The sequence below is a fragment of the Tenrec ecaudatus genome, chromosome 12, assembly GCF_050624435.1.
Source record: "Tenrec ecaudatus isolate mTenEca1 chromosome 12, mTenEca1.hap1, whole genome shotgun sequence".
Taxonomy (NCBI): Eukaryota; Metazoa; Chordata; class Mammalia; order Afrosoricida; family Tenrecidae; genus Tenrec; species Tenrec ecaudatus.
The window spans coordinates 46,920,697-46,935,132 of record NC_134541.1 but is presented as its reverse complement, the minus strand read 5'-3'; the positions used below and the strand labels follow the sequence as shown (position 1 = coordinate 46,935,132).

At 38.8% G+C, this 14,436-nt stretch overlaps 1 protein-coding gene across 1 annotated transcript in view; it reads right to left on the bottom strand.

Annotated features, from left to right (window-relative positions):
- Positions 1 to 13,281: 13,281 nt before the first annotated feature.
- The window catches only part of LOC142422649 (ADP-ribose glycohydrolase MACROD2-like), a 717,500-nt gene continuing 716,345 nt past the window's right edge, over positions 13,282 to 14,436 (bottom strand). The window contains exon 5 of the mRNA XM_075527975.1: positions 13,282 to 13,436. Coding sequence (XP_075384090.1) covers positions 13,282 to 13,436 — 155 coding nt within the window. The remainder of the gene's footprint in view (positions 13,437 to 14,436) is intronic.

Below are 14,436 nucleotides of genomic sequence, written 5' to 3'. Positions count from 1 at the left end.
TTATTCAAATTTATGCACCAACCACAACTAGTAATGAAGAAAGGTACCAACGACTTCAGTTGGAAATTGATCAAACATGAAATACAGCTGCATTGATAATTATTAGCGATTGACATGAAAATTTGGAAACAAAGAGGAAGGAAGAGTACTTGGAAAATAGAGCCTTGATGATGGAAATGAAGTTGGAGATCGAATGATAGAATGTTTCAAGACCAACAAGCCATTCATAGAAAATACCTTGTTTCAACAACACCAAAACTGATTAAACACATGGACTTCTCTAGATGGAATACACAGAAATCAAATTGACTACAACTGTGAGAAGACATGAAAGAGAAGCTCAATATCAGCATCTGAAACCAGGCCAAATGCTGACTATGGAACAGACAATTAATTGCTCATATGTAAGTTCAGGTTAAAGCTGAAGAAAATAAAACAATTTCACAAAAGCCAAAATATGACTTCGAGTGTATCCCACCTGAAGTTTGAGAACAACTCAAGAACAGATTTGATGGATTGCGTACTAATGACAGAAAACCTGATGACCTGTGGGAGGACATCAAGACTACCATTCATTAAGAAAGCAAAAGGTCATTAAAAAGGCAGGAAAGAAAGATAAAGTGGATGTCAGAAGAGACTCTGAAAGTTGGTCTTACCTATAGAGAAGCTAAAGCAATGATGTCAAAGAGCTGTATAGCAATTTTCAAAAGGCAGCTCAAGAAGATAAAATAAAATATTATAACTACATGTGCACAACACTAGAGTTTGAAAACCAAAAAAGAAGAAACATGCTTAGCCTAGCTGAAACTGAAAGAACTCAAGAAAAAGTCTAGTCTTGTGTTGCAATATTGAAAGATTCTAGGAGCAAAATATTGAATGATGCAGGAAGCATCCAAAGAAGATGGAAAGGACAGAGTCACCCTCCTAAAAGAACTAGTCAGCATTCCACCACTTCAAGAGGGAACATATGAGCAAGAACCAATGGTGCTGAAGGCGGAAGTTCAACCTGCACTGAAAGTATTAGTCCCAAACTAGGCTCCAGGGCAGAATACCAAATGAAATGTTTTAACAAGCTGATGAACCATTGGAAGCACTCATTTGTCTATGCCCAGGACTTTGGACGACAGCTACGGGGCCAAATGCCTGGGAGAGATCCATATCTGTGCCCATTCCAAAGAAAATGACACAACAGGCTTCTCAAACTACAGAACAGTGGTTCTCAACCTGGGGGTAGCGACCACTTTGGGGGTCAAATGACCCTTTCACAGGGATCGCCTAAGACCATAGTTCCGATGGTCTTGGAACTGAGACACCCCTCCTCTCTCCATCTCCAGGCAGGTCCACCCACATGCAGATACACCTACATATGGGGTCACCACAACATGAGGAGCTGTATTAATGGGTCGCGGAATTAGGAAGGCTGAGAACCACTGCTATAGAACAGTATCAGTGATACTATATGCGAGTAAAATTTTGCTGAAGATCATTCAACACTGACAAGGAATTGCCAGGCGTTCCAGCCAGATTCAGAAGAGGATGTGGAGGAAGGGATAGCACTGCTGATGGAGAGATGGATCTAACTCAAAGCAGAAAAGACCAAAAAGATGCTTAATTTGTTTCATTGACTATGCAAAAGTCTTAGTTATGTGGTGTTTAATTCTGTGGCACGTCAGGTTGCAATTGGTCAGTCGACTATGTGTCATCTAACAACAATAAGAGTCATCGCAGTCCAGGAAAGTGGAAGTGGCTTAAACCTGGGTAAGTAGGCCTCAGTGTCTTTCATGAGCTACCACCAGGGGTGAAACACGTGAACGTTTGAGAGGGGCTGGAGGATGTACACCCATTTCATTAATGTGACCATTGACAGGCCTCAGGAAATGGGCTTTCCATCTCACTCACAGTATTGCTGGCAGTGTTCAAAGTTCCCTCAAGGGTTGCCTGAGTTTTCTTATTACATGTTAACCAGTTTTCTTCTTTCTAGGTCTATCTAGGGACATAGCAACTGGCTTCTCCTAGAGAGAGTGATGAGAGAAAGAGGGGAGGATACTCAAGACAGAAACCACAACTTATTTGTTTATATAACCCAATTTCAGTAAAGTTCCATAACTTCTGATATATTCCATTTTCTAGAAGGGCATTCATATGTCCATGCTACACTCAATGGTAAAAAGAACTGGGCCCTACCTTTTGAATAGGTAACATTTCAAAGAATTGGTGGATATATCTTTAGAAGCCTTATAGTTTTCACCTGAATTTTCCCAAAATGGCATTTGAAGAGTTCCCTTTTTTTCTGACATCATACTAGAAGTGAGTGGTAGAAAATGCCTAAGGTTTGAAGATAGTATAGAATTTTTAAGAATTATATTACTTCCAAAACTTCTCAGATACATCATTCTTCTATAATTTCTAATGAATTATTGTCTATAACTTTTGAGCATCTGATGTCTTATTTCATCTATGAAATATTGAAAATGATTGCTAATACAGTGCATTATAAAATAAGATTATTATTTCAAAAGTATTTTCATAGATCATCTCATTTAATAATTAACTTAACTCTCTTAATACTCCTGTAAGAAAGGTAGTCAGGTCAAAGAGTCTGAATGTCAGTACATTTTAGCAGAAATGGCTCTGTTCTGAACTTGTCCCTGTCTTACTACCTGTGTAGAAAGCAAAACCAAGCTCACTGCCATTGAGTTGGCTCTGACTCACAGAGATCCTGTAGGGAGTTTCTGAGGCTATAAACCTTTATGGGAGCAGAACACCTCATCTTTCTCCCCTGGAGCTGCTGGTGGATTTGAAGCCTGACTTTAAACTTAGGAGACCAACAGCAACATGACCAGGGCTTTTACTACACCACGCCAGAAAAGAGTTTTCTAGGACTCGGTTTCACCTCTACACAATCAGAAGGTCAGATTAGGCAAGCATGAGGACCAGACATTCTAGTCTTCTGTGTTCTGTAAAAGTAATACCTTGGAGTAAGTAATCCATACACATCTGCTGAATAATAAACGACATGTGCTAAATGTTTTACAAGGAAAACATCCCTTGATCTTATACTGTTTTACACTACCAAAAGTCATTTTGCTTGTATTCCTTAATAGATTCTTGAGTTAGATATTATCACCCAGATAATCATAATTTTAAAAAAAACTTAGGGTTAGATGGTAAAGGATTTACCAAACTACTTAAAAAACCACAGATTCAACATTTCTCCTCAGATACACCTTGATGTTACTGGTCTCACTACTAAATAAAATTTCTATTTCATTGTATGGAACTTGATTCTTTCATTATTTTCCATCAAAAACACCTCTAAGCACAACATAAAATGTTCTGATATTTAATCATTAGGATTGGTGATTAATTTTGAAGATAATTAATACATTTATAAACTGTTCTGTGTTCTCCATCTTTAATCAAATCATATATGCTAGTAAGAGCTCAAAGAACATCTCAGCACAGGGGGGAATATCTCCAGTTAATTCCGCATTTGCAACTGATTTCAATGCATTTATTCTGCAATTCCTGCACATTAACTACCATGACTCAGATTAACCTTTCTTGTTTGCTTGCACCTGACCTCAAAGCACTTTGAATTACTCAAAGCCACTCTGCTGGCTTTAATTTAGGAGAACGCCTTCAAATATTCATGGTTTAAATCATGAAAATGATTACCCCCACACAACCATGGCTTTCCTTTTAATCTTAGCTGATAACTCTGATTAAACACATCCAAAGGCTGATTACCCCCACTGCAGATAATACCAGTGTCGTTGCTAACTACTTATTTCACAGTTGGAATTGCCTTCAAGAGCCTATTTACATTATTACCCAGAATTGATTTACACTGCTATTTTTATTGATCATTTATGGGGGAAATGGGGTCGGGGAGAGGTATATAAGGTATCCTCTGAAGCCTTGCTAGGACGTGAAAAGGGAAAGGGGTCTATTTGAGACTAATAATACAACAATGTAAATGCTAGTTGCTTCCAAATGGAGATATATTTTAAAAGATACCATTTAGTATTAGAATGGTTTAGTTATTCATCTCATATCCACATGGGGATTTTTAAAAATGGGTCAAACAAAAGAGAAAATGAAAGAAAACCATTTAAGTGTAGTTCAGATGTGTGTCCTGTGGGTAATTTAAGCAAATTCTGCCACCCGGGCTTCCTCATGCTGCTCGAGTCTTTGACTAAGCCAAGCTTGGTGTTTTCTGATAGGATAGCAGAGCGGCTGAAAGAAGCAGCAGGACCAGCTTTGCAGGTTTCTGGAATCCGGTAGTTCTGTCTTGTGTGTTTACTGCAGTGACAGCTATGATAAAAAGAAGTGCAGACAAAGACAACACTTTCATTTTTCTCCCCAGTAATTACGGATGGCAAGACAAGTCTGTGCTGGCCACCATTTCAAATACTACAGGTATCAGGCTGAACAAATCCCGACACAGGTGACTTTTGTCCAGTTTAAGCTCGGATTCTGTTTGAGAGGACAGGAAATAAGCAAACACATATGGGGGCGGAGGGAGGCATCAACATTGTGGAAAAATAGAATTAAAAATAATATAATATCTTTATAAACATTTTGAAGGCCCCACATACTGATATCATCACTTCAGGGTGAAACCAAGCGATTGTGGGAATTGTGTATTAATATGAAGACCAAAAAGCCCAAAGAAAGATGCGCAGGTGCTTGGCCAGAGTAAGAGAGAACTCAGAAAAGGTGCGGTGCTCTTTTCACCTAGTTATATAAGGGACACATTTGTTTGATAGGCTTCTATGCTGGAAGGTAAATAAATGCACCAATATAAAGGGAAACGATTTCCTGGAAAAGAAGAGCATGCTTGCTAAAGTGGAGGGCATGAGGAAAGAAAAAAGAAAAAGTCAGGACTCTGACAAGATGGACTGACACAGTAGGTGCAACAATGGGTTCAAAGGAAAGACCAATTGCGAGGATGGCACGGTGTTGCACTCTGTTGTAAATGGGCTCCTTATGACTCAGAACCACTCAGTGGCACTTACCAACAACAACAAATAAAAGCAAAGAAGAAAATACTCTGTGATGAATGTTACCTGATTCAAGTTAGACGGCAGGGTCCCGGTACTGTCTTGTAACTAGTTTGTGTGGACGCCAGCCACCAGATAGCAAGCGATTAGAATACCAGAACCAATTATGCCCCTTCGTTCTTCTGTTATGCAATCGTTGACATAATATACTAATGAATAATCAATTGGAAATGTTCTCAACTTGACTTCCTTACTGAAACAGCTGCTCTCTGAGATTCAGGGATCCCTGGGGGCACTGAATTAGGTCCTGGGTGGCTAACTGCAAGATCTCCATCTGGGGCACACACCCACAAGCTGCTCTTTGGGAGAGAGCTAAGGCTGTCACTCCCTGGAAGATTTACACACTCCAAAACTCTAGATTGGGTTGCTGCGAGATGGAATCAACCTGAGGGCAGCGGGAAGTGCGATTCAGCAGTTTTTGCTAGACTCTGACGTCTAGTGCCTGCTGGAAAATCTGTCCTTCAAAGTATTACCTTTGTCTTGACTTATTTCAAATCTCACTGGACAACATATACGTTTGGGTTCTTCTGTCCCCATCTAGCACAATAACTAAGAGGCTGTAGGGCAGGGAATTAATCAAAAGCCCTGGGTCTGACTGAGGACTCCACTCACCTATAGGTTAATGGTTCTCAAGCTTGGGTATGAATCAAAGTCACTTGGAAAATGTATTCAATCAAAGAGCCCCTGAGTCCTTAGGTTCAGAGTGGGGCCCAAGAATTTGCACCTCTAACAAGGGATGCCAATACCCTTTAAAAGATATTAAGTGATGATACTACTACGACTCCAAGCACATTTTGAAAACCACATCTCTAGGCTTTCCACCCTTGTGTCATTCTTACGTTCATATTAATCATGAAGATCATTAAAGAGATCACATCCACAAAACTTCATATAAGTTAAAGAGTGGTAATTATGAGTGGGAGACCTGATGGTGTAGTGGGCTACAAACAGAGCTGCTAACCACAGGTTTGTAGTTTGAATCCAACAACTGCTCTACTGGCGAGAGATGAGGCTGTCTATTCCTATAAAGATTTAAAGTCTCAGAAACCCAAAGGGGAAGTTTGATCCCCCCACATCCTTCCTATAGGATCTGTATGAGTCTGAATCTATTTGATTCCAGTGAGGTTAATTTTGTTTGCTTTTTATTTAAATAGCTCCAGATAGAAACCAAATTCCTAAAGCACATGAGGAAAGAGAGCCACACAGCTGATATTAAGGGAAACGGTTCTCATTCTCTAAGAAGAGAGATGGTTCATGTTCTTCATAAGCCATATTTTTCTTTATGTAATAGAAGCCATTTAATTATACAGGAGGCTCATGAGACCCCTCGTGTCTCCATCAGACTGGCAGAGCTGTGCTCTTCCCAGAGTGCCCACTCCACTGCCTTCACAATCAGACACCTGCTGGCAGAGCTACTTTGGTGTAATCAGGTCAGGCAAGGCAGAGGACTCAGTCAGTTCCCGTTTACAGCTACCTACTCTCAGAACTGAATGAGCTAAGGACTGCAAGCTCCCTTTTAGCACATTAGCTAATACTCTTTGAAGAAACAAGGAATATGGATATGTTTTGCTGAATATTCTGATGGTTGGAATTAACTCTTCCTTCAGAGCATACACTTATTTACTTTCTAATTGAAGTCTTATTGAGAAAAATGACTATTTTTCCCAGGCACTTGTTTTTCAAGGTAGCTTTACAATATGTACTGCAACAAGATATGAAATGCTCCCAGTGTGAAGCAAGGCCTGTCATAGGAGACAGCCAGTGATGTCTTACTGCCATGCTTGTTAATCATGATCTAAGGCCCATGCATTCAGGAAATTCAATAGCTATAGGTATGATTCTGATTGCCTAGGCTTCTTCTTTATACGAAGTAGAGATTGCCATCGACCCAAGTTAGACAAACTTTTTTTTCCCATAGTGGACGATATGGTAAGTATTCGGACTTTGAGGGTTATCCAGGCACAATTACTTAGATCTGCTGTGCTTCAGGCACAGACAATATGTAAACAAATCAACATGGCCGTGTTCTGATAAAACAGTACACAAACAGGCCATAGGCTTGGACGATAGCTGAAACTGATGCTGTGCTTAGTTCTGGAACCCTAAGCCAATGCCAGGTCTCTGATATGACAGCTTGTTATGAAAAGCTACAGATTTAATCTCTATGTATCTGAATTTCTGTGTGCTGCAAGGGTTTTACTGGTCAAGGCACTTCCGCATAGGAATTTCAAAAGGGTTGATGAGCTAATTTTTCAAAACATTGTGAAGAAACCATATAGGGCACAAAACCAAGAAACCAAACTTACTGCTCTCCAATCAATTCTGGTTCATAGTGACCCTGTAGGGCATGTGGTTTTCAAGACTGTGACACTCTATGAAGTAGAGACCCTCATCCTTCTCCCAAGAAACATCTGGGACTTCAAACTGCTCAGCTTGCTGTTCACAGCTCAACTCCAAACCGGTTAGCAAACCAGCGCTCCCAAGAGAAGTGCTAGGTATTATCAGTGGCACATTTTAAGGTATTATCTTTTGACTGTTACTGTGTATGTGCATAGAATTAAGATTCTAACTTCTGCTACTCAATAATATTTCAAACCTTGACTACTCACCCTACAGTTTTCTTTCAAATGGCTAATGGAAAACTGGGAGTTGAATATCAATAGTATACATTTATGTATCCATTCTAAAACTTAATTAGAAAGAGAACAGATTCTATCAGTTCATATGCAGATATAATATTTTTCCATTTTACTTTTGAAGATCATTCAACTCTGAAACCTAAACCTGAAGCATTCACAAGAACTAGAATAGGCATGTGAACTATGCTGAAAAATAATCAAGTGGAGTTGATATGGTGCCTTACTTTTTTATATGTTCCCTATTGAAGGGATGTTCCTTTGAGGGTAGATGTATTAAGATACTTTGGAATAATCTGTATGATAAAATATGACTAAAATTATAATAGGTTAATTAACTTCATCAATTTTTAGGAATATGGCTTTTTTCTTTTTTGCCACTTATCAATCATTGCCAACCAGGTTACAATCTTTAAACATTCACTCTCCAAGGTGAACAAAACTCACAGCTGTCACCTCACAGCAAACCCTCCAGGGCTGAGTTGGGCTGACCCCAGGGGCTTTTGAGACTAAGTATTTACAGGGGTAGAAAGTTTTAACATTCTTCCATGGGGTGGCTGGAAGTTTCAAACTACTGACCTTGCAGTTTACAGTCCAATGTGTAACCCACTATGCCACCAGGGCTCCTAAAAATAATGAATACATAGATATTTCTATGGAAACAACAGCATATACAGAACTCTTCCAGGAAGGTAGAGATCTGATATAACAACCCAAGAGAACCACATGGGAAGTGCCCACAGTGTCCACATGCGCTGGTCAGGAATTTGAAGCAAAAAAGAGGACAGGTTGACCTGAGGTAACGAGGGATGATTTGTTTCTGTGCTATTTAAGCTTAATCTGGAAGACAGTGGAAAGACACAAGGAAATAACTTTCTGGATAGTACTAGCCAAACGCTTTGACTATGTAGACTATTATGAGAAATTAGGATGAATTAAAGCTCGCAAGCAATTCAACATATGGCAGCAAAGCTTGCAAAGTATCAGGTGACCCACATAATCAGGTTAGCAAGTTTGTTTCTAATAAACACTCATTAAAGTATTTTCGGCAGCAATAGTGCTGCTATTCATTAATTTATTCAATAAATATTCTTGAGCTCTTGTTATGTGTCAGAGGAGCCCCGTGGTTCAGAGAGCTAAGCATGAGCTGAGCCAAAAGGTAACCAGTTCAAATTGCCAAGCTGCTCCACAGAACATGATGATGGATGCGCCCACAAAGATTTACAGTCTCAGAAACTCTATCAGACAATTTTATCCAGCCCTAGGGGTGCACTGGTTATGCATTGGACTACTAACTGCAAGGTCAGCAGTTCAAAACCACCATCCACTCTTTGAGGGAACAGAGGCTTTCTATTCTTATAAAGATTTACGGTCTCAAAAATTCACAGGAGCAGTTCTACCTTGTCTTGTAGGGTGACTGAGTTGGCATCCACTCGATGGCTGTGAGAAGGGGTTTTTATGACTTGGAATTGACTTGATGGTAGTGGGATTTTTACATTAGCATATGCCAGGCACTTTTCTAAGACGATGGATAGAGCTCTACATGAAAAAATAGCACATACAAACACATGTACACACACAATGTCCATCATTACTCTAATAGGGAGAGAAGAGAAAATAACAGAATATTAAATGAATTATCAGATGAATTAATTATTTCGGGCCTATATTATTAAGTAGAAAATTGATTCTTATTGCCCTTCCTTCAAATAGTCCCTCCTCCACCCCCCACCCATGATCCATTGTACACTAGAGTGTACAATGATTAAGTTAGTAATCGTGAATACACTGGCTGGGGTAACACACACAGAAAGGTTACATTTGATCAAGAGCTTGTGGTAAATGAGAGAGCAAACCATTTGGGTTATCAAGAAGGACAGAGTTCCAGGCAGAATAACAGAAAATACGAAGAAACTAGGGAACAGAAAAGCAACACATGCAAGGGTACATTAAGTAGATCTTTATAGACCACTACAAGAACTCTTGATTTAGGAGTATTAATGTACTTGAACTGTGCACAATGGATCATGGGTGGGGGGGTGGAGGAGGGACTATTTGAAGGAAGGGCAATAAGAATCAATTTTCTACTTAATAATGTAGGCCCGAGATAATGAATTCATCTGATAATTCATTTATTCCCATTAGTTCCATAGATATTTATGTAAATATTATAGTAGATCTAGACATGATGGAGATGGGTAAATATTGCCCACATGAGGCTGGCCATTTGGTGGCATGAATAGACAACAAACTTCTAAAACTGAAAAAAGTCTAAATTAAAAAAAAATCTAATATTGTAAAATGGAATATCCCAAAGACCAAACTATTCTTTCAACCACTTCCTAAACAATTTGCTAGCAAGAGCCTTCAATGAAATATTGGAGATTGGTCTTTACACTATTAAAATTGCTTTTGAAATCATTCAAAACTACCAAAGTATTGAAAAATAAACTAAATCACAGAGGCTATTTTTCCAACCACAATGAGTCACAGAGCACAGATTACCAAACCCAAACCCAACTCACTGTCATCGAATCGGTTCCAACTTATAGCAACCCAATAGGACAGAGTAGTCTGCCCCTGTGTGTTTCTAAGACTATACCTCTTTATGAGTATAGAAAACGACATCTTTCTCCCATGAAACAGCTGGTGGTTTTGAACTGCTGATCTTGGAGCTTGCAGCCCAACACGTAGCCACTATACCATCAGGGATCCAAGTACAATTGATTAAAATGCAATCATTTGCGAACAGATTAAAGTATCAAAACAAAAAAAGATGAATCAAAAATTACCAAGTCTGCCTGTCACCCAAACAATAGCATTTTCAAATGAGTTGCTGATGGATGAAGACATTATGCCTTGTGACTGGATGCCTGGCTTTAGTAAACCTGCTGCCACAGAGGACAGAGGAGAACTAGACTGCTGCCAAACTGACAGACGATTATTACATATGGGGGGGAATGACCCACACCTTATATAATGAGTTTCCCTTTCATGCCCTCACTACAAAAGCACATCTGTGGTTTGTCACAGATTCTGCAGAGGATGAGCCACATTGAGGAGAAAGCAAAGCAACTCGAGGGGTAGGAAAAGGGAACATGAGTACACAGGATGTTTCTAAAAGATAATTGAAAATGTAGGGCTTTCAACTACTAGGAAGTGGCACACAACTATACGGTATTATACACAGTTTTGACTTGCTATACTTTATATTTTTAACACAAGCCATTAAACTTCCTGAAGTATAAATACCAAGACTTATTCACAATAATTCCACGTTTATGGTTTTCATGTGGTGACACTGTCATTCTAGTCCACACGTTTCTAGATATGTCTGCAGCCTTGCAGGTGGTGATTTGAGGACTCACATGTGCCAGGGGCTTAGTATCTCAGCTCACCGGGATTCAGTGCCAAGTCCTATCAGCTGACTTTCCAAATCCAGAGTCTGTGTTCCACAAAGTCTCACTTGTCCTGAGGTGCCCAGGAAAGTCACTAAAAGATATTACTCAAAAATAGAGTTCTTCAAGCACAGAAATTGACCCATTGATCTTTGAACTTCAGTTCCTGTCATTAAAAAGCCCTAAATAATCCTGAAATAGGTTGAATGTCATTCCAAGGAAGCTGAATAACTTGAGAGGGCTATAACATAGGTACATTTCAAACACTATCACAGTCTCACGGCGAACTCTAGACCCACCATTTAATTGACCAAGCTTAATGATGATGAAGTTCTGTGTTTTCAGAAACCTCATAGCTGAAGGCATCTTGATCTGTGTTTTAATAGTACTATGACTGTTGACACATAAAATATAAATATGAGTTTAAGCAGTAAATCCCTAGGGAACTAGACTTAATACTTGGTTTCAAGATAGAAACACCCCTAAGAATAACAATCTGGTTGTTCTCAGGTTGATGTAGGTTAGTTATATTAGAAAGGTAGCATGATGTTGAAAAGACAGAAAGACCAATTCATGGCAAACTTTAGCAAAGGAAATCACCTTTAACACTTCAGGCATGGGCTCTCTGAGTCAGAGAGACAGCACTATTGAACATAAAAGGCTTTACTTGACATGAACATAGACTGCAAAGGAAAGCGAAGGGCCATGATTTGATTCCATCACACAAGATAAAAACAGAACGATGAGATGTCATTATGCGGAAAATTTTTTTACCAGCCTGAAATTCATATACTTTCTATAATAATTCACTATGAACAAACTAGAATGTAGGGTTATCAATGTTTACATTGAAAACTTCTGTTTTAATAGATTCAATTCGCTCCAAACTCTCAAATTTAAACATGCAGGCATATGTTGTTTTACCAGACTTCCTCTAATTGCAATTCTCAGATGTGCTTTTGCAAAGTGAAGGTTTCTGGCCATCCTCTGTGCAGTGAGTCTATTGACAACAGCATGTACTCACGTCATGTCCCTGTGTTAGATTCTTGCAATTCTTACAATATTTAAAACTTTTTCATAATGCTTTTGCACATTTAATAGACTACCATTGAGTGTAAACATAATTTTTATGTTCTTGGGGAAAATAAAAAATGTGTGTGATATATTTTATTGCTGGAACCAAACACACAGCTTCTCCAAAGCATGCACACACTCAATCTTTTATATTTAACACACTACCTCTCCATTCACAGGAATGTCAGTGAAATCCATTCTTACACAAGCTGTCTCAAGAATCCAAACATTAATCTATACAATGTGTTAACCCATTCTTACACAATCTGTCTCAAAAATCCAAACATTAATCTGTACAACGTGTTATCATGTTCAGTTACATATTTTCCCCTGATAAAATAAAAGCAAACCAGCTTTGTTTTGCATAAAATGCATTCATAAACTCAGGCCGCATAGTAAGAAGCAGATGAATGTGATAAACAATTAATTGGTGTTCCACTTTCCAGGTCAGTGCATCCATATATTGCAAAGAGAACTTCTACTTCCCAACCCCAGCTCTGTGGAGTGTGTTCTAATAGAGTTGTGCTTTTAACCACCTTCTTCAGTCGCATTTTTATTCCACAGCACGCCTACCCAGCTGGCTAAATGACTAAGCAACAGGGTCAGTCAAATGCAATACTGCTTTGTATTCAAATATAATGGAAATTTTGACCATTCCACATTCGAAGAGCAAATACATTCTCACACTGACAGCCACATTCCATTGGCCTTTCCTGCAAACAAAGTGTGACAGATGCCTGGGCTGTAATTGCCAATCAGCCTTTACATGGCAGCTGAAAACACAATACATCACTTTGATCTCCTTTGCACTACACACATCCACAATCAAGAAACCTGAGCAGGGAATAAGAAATTGGCATCGAGTCTAGAAGCTGTCAGTGGTGGCATTTAAATACTATAATGTATATTTAGTTCATATTTTTATTTCCCTGTTGCAGAGACACTCTACTGGACACCTGAGCAAAACACACTTTTAGTTAAACATATATATATATATATATGGAAAATAAAAGCTGGGTATAAGCTAATCTAATTAAATACCACCAACTGTAATTTCCTTTACCAATTACACACTTGAGGAAGGAAACGAGGCAACATTTTCCCATCTCATTTGAAAGTAGTATTTATTAAAAAGCTGTACTCACATTTTGCAGGAAGGTCATAGCCACATGTTATTTTTGCATGTCCAGTGTCACATCCATTCAGGTTACGACATTCTGCTAATAAACAGGGGCCAGCCGCTCTATGGATACAGCCATCCACTAGAGAAGAATGGGAAAAAAGTCAGCCTATATTTAGCCTTCTGGAAATGCAGTGTGGGATTCAAATAACTTAATAACTGGGTAGCTGCCCTAATGATTGTTTCTAGTATTAAAAATCAATACACCAAAAGGTAGTGTTCAGTTTCATATATTTAATACATAAGAAAAATAAGAGGCATACAAAACCAGCCTTTTTTAATAAGGACATTTTAAAACACTAATGAAAAATATTAAACAATATATAAAAACAATAAAACTGTCATTTAAGGTAGTTCCATATGGCTTCTTGATTAGCATATTCATTTGGACGATTCTTCACTTTTATCTGCGCATAATCTGTGGTGTGATAGCTCTTTGTGTCTGTTCACTGTATGAGTAGGATCCCATTCCATTAGAAGCCGGCCAATTAGCTGATTGTCACTGTGTTTGATATACTAGAAACAGACGACTCGTCTTCTCTGAACATATGGTGTTACCCTCCTCGGATTCGGCTTAACTTACATCACTTGCTTTGACAACATTTTTAGCTCTTTGAACACTTTTGGGAATTGCATAATTCATTCATAACATCTCTTAGGAATTTCGGGCATAGCACAAAGCTGAAACAAAGGACACTATATTACCTTCTGGTTGTTTGGCACTTTTTCTCAGCATGTTACATGTTTTGTTTACTTAAGTAACAAATGCAAGGGAATAAAAATATATGCCATCAAACGTATAACACGTTTTATGAAATGAATAAATAAACATGATGAGCATAGTTATGTCTCATTTTGTATGCCTGTGGATGGAAAGAAAATCACTATGGGCACTTAGAAGACACCACTATGCAGAGCAATGTTGCAAAACACGTAAGGACTGTAAATTTGTTATTTCCACCTTGGCTGTCCCACATTAGACTGGCCCCTGCTTACAAGTGCCATTTGAACACCAGATTGCCAACCTTAACAAAAAATGATGTGTCTGGTTTGCAGAACTGGTGCAAACCCTCTGAATTCCA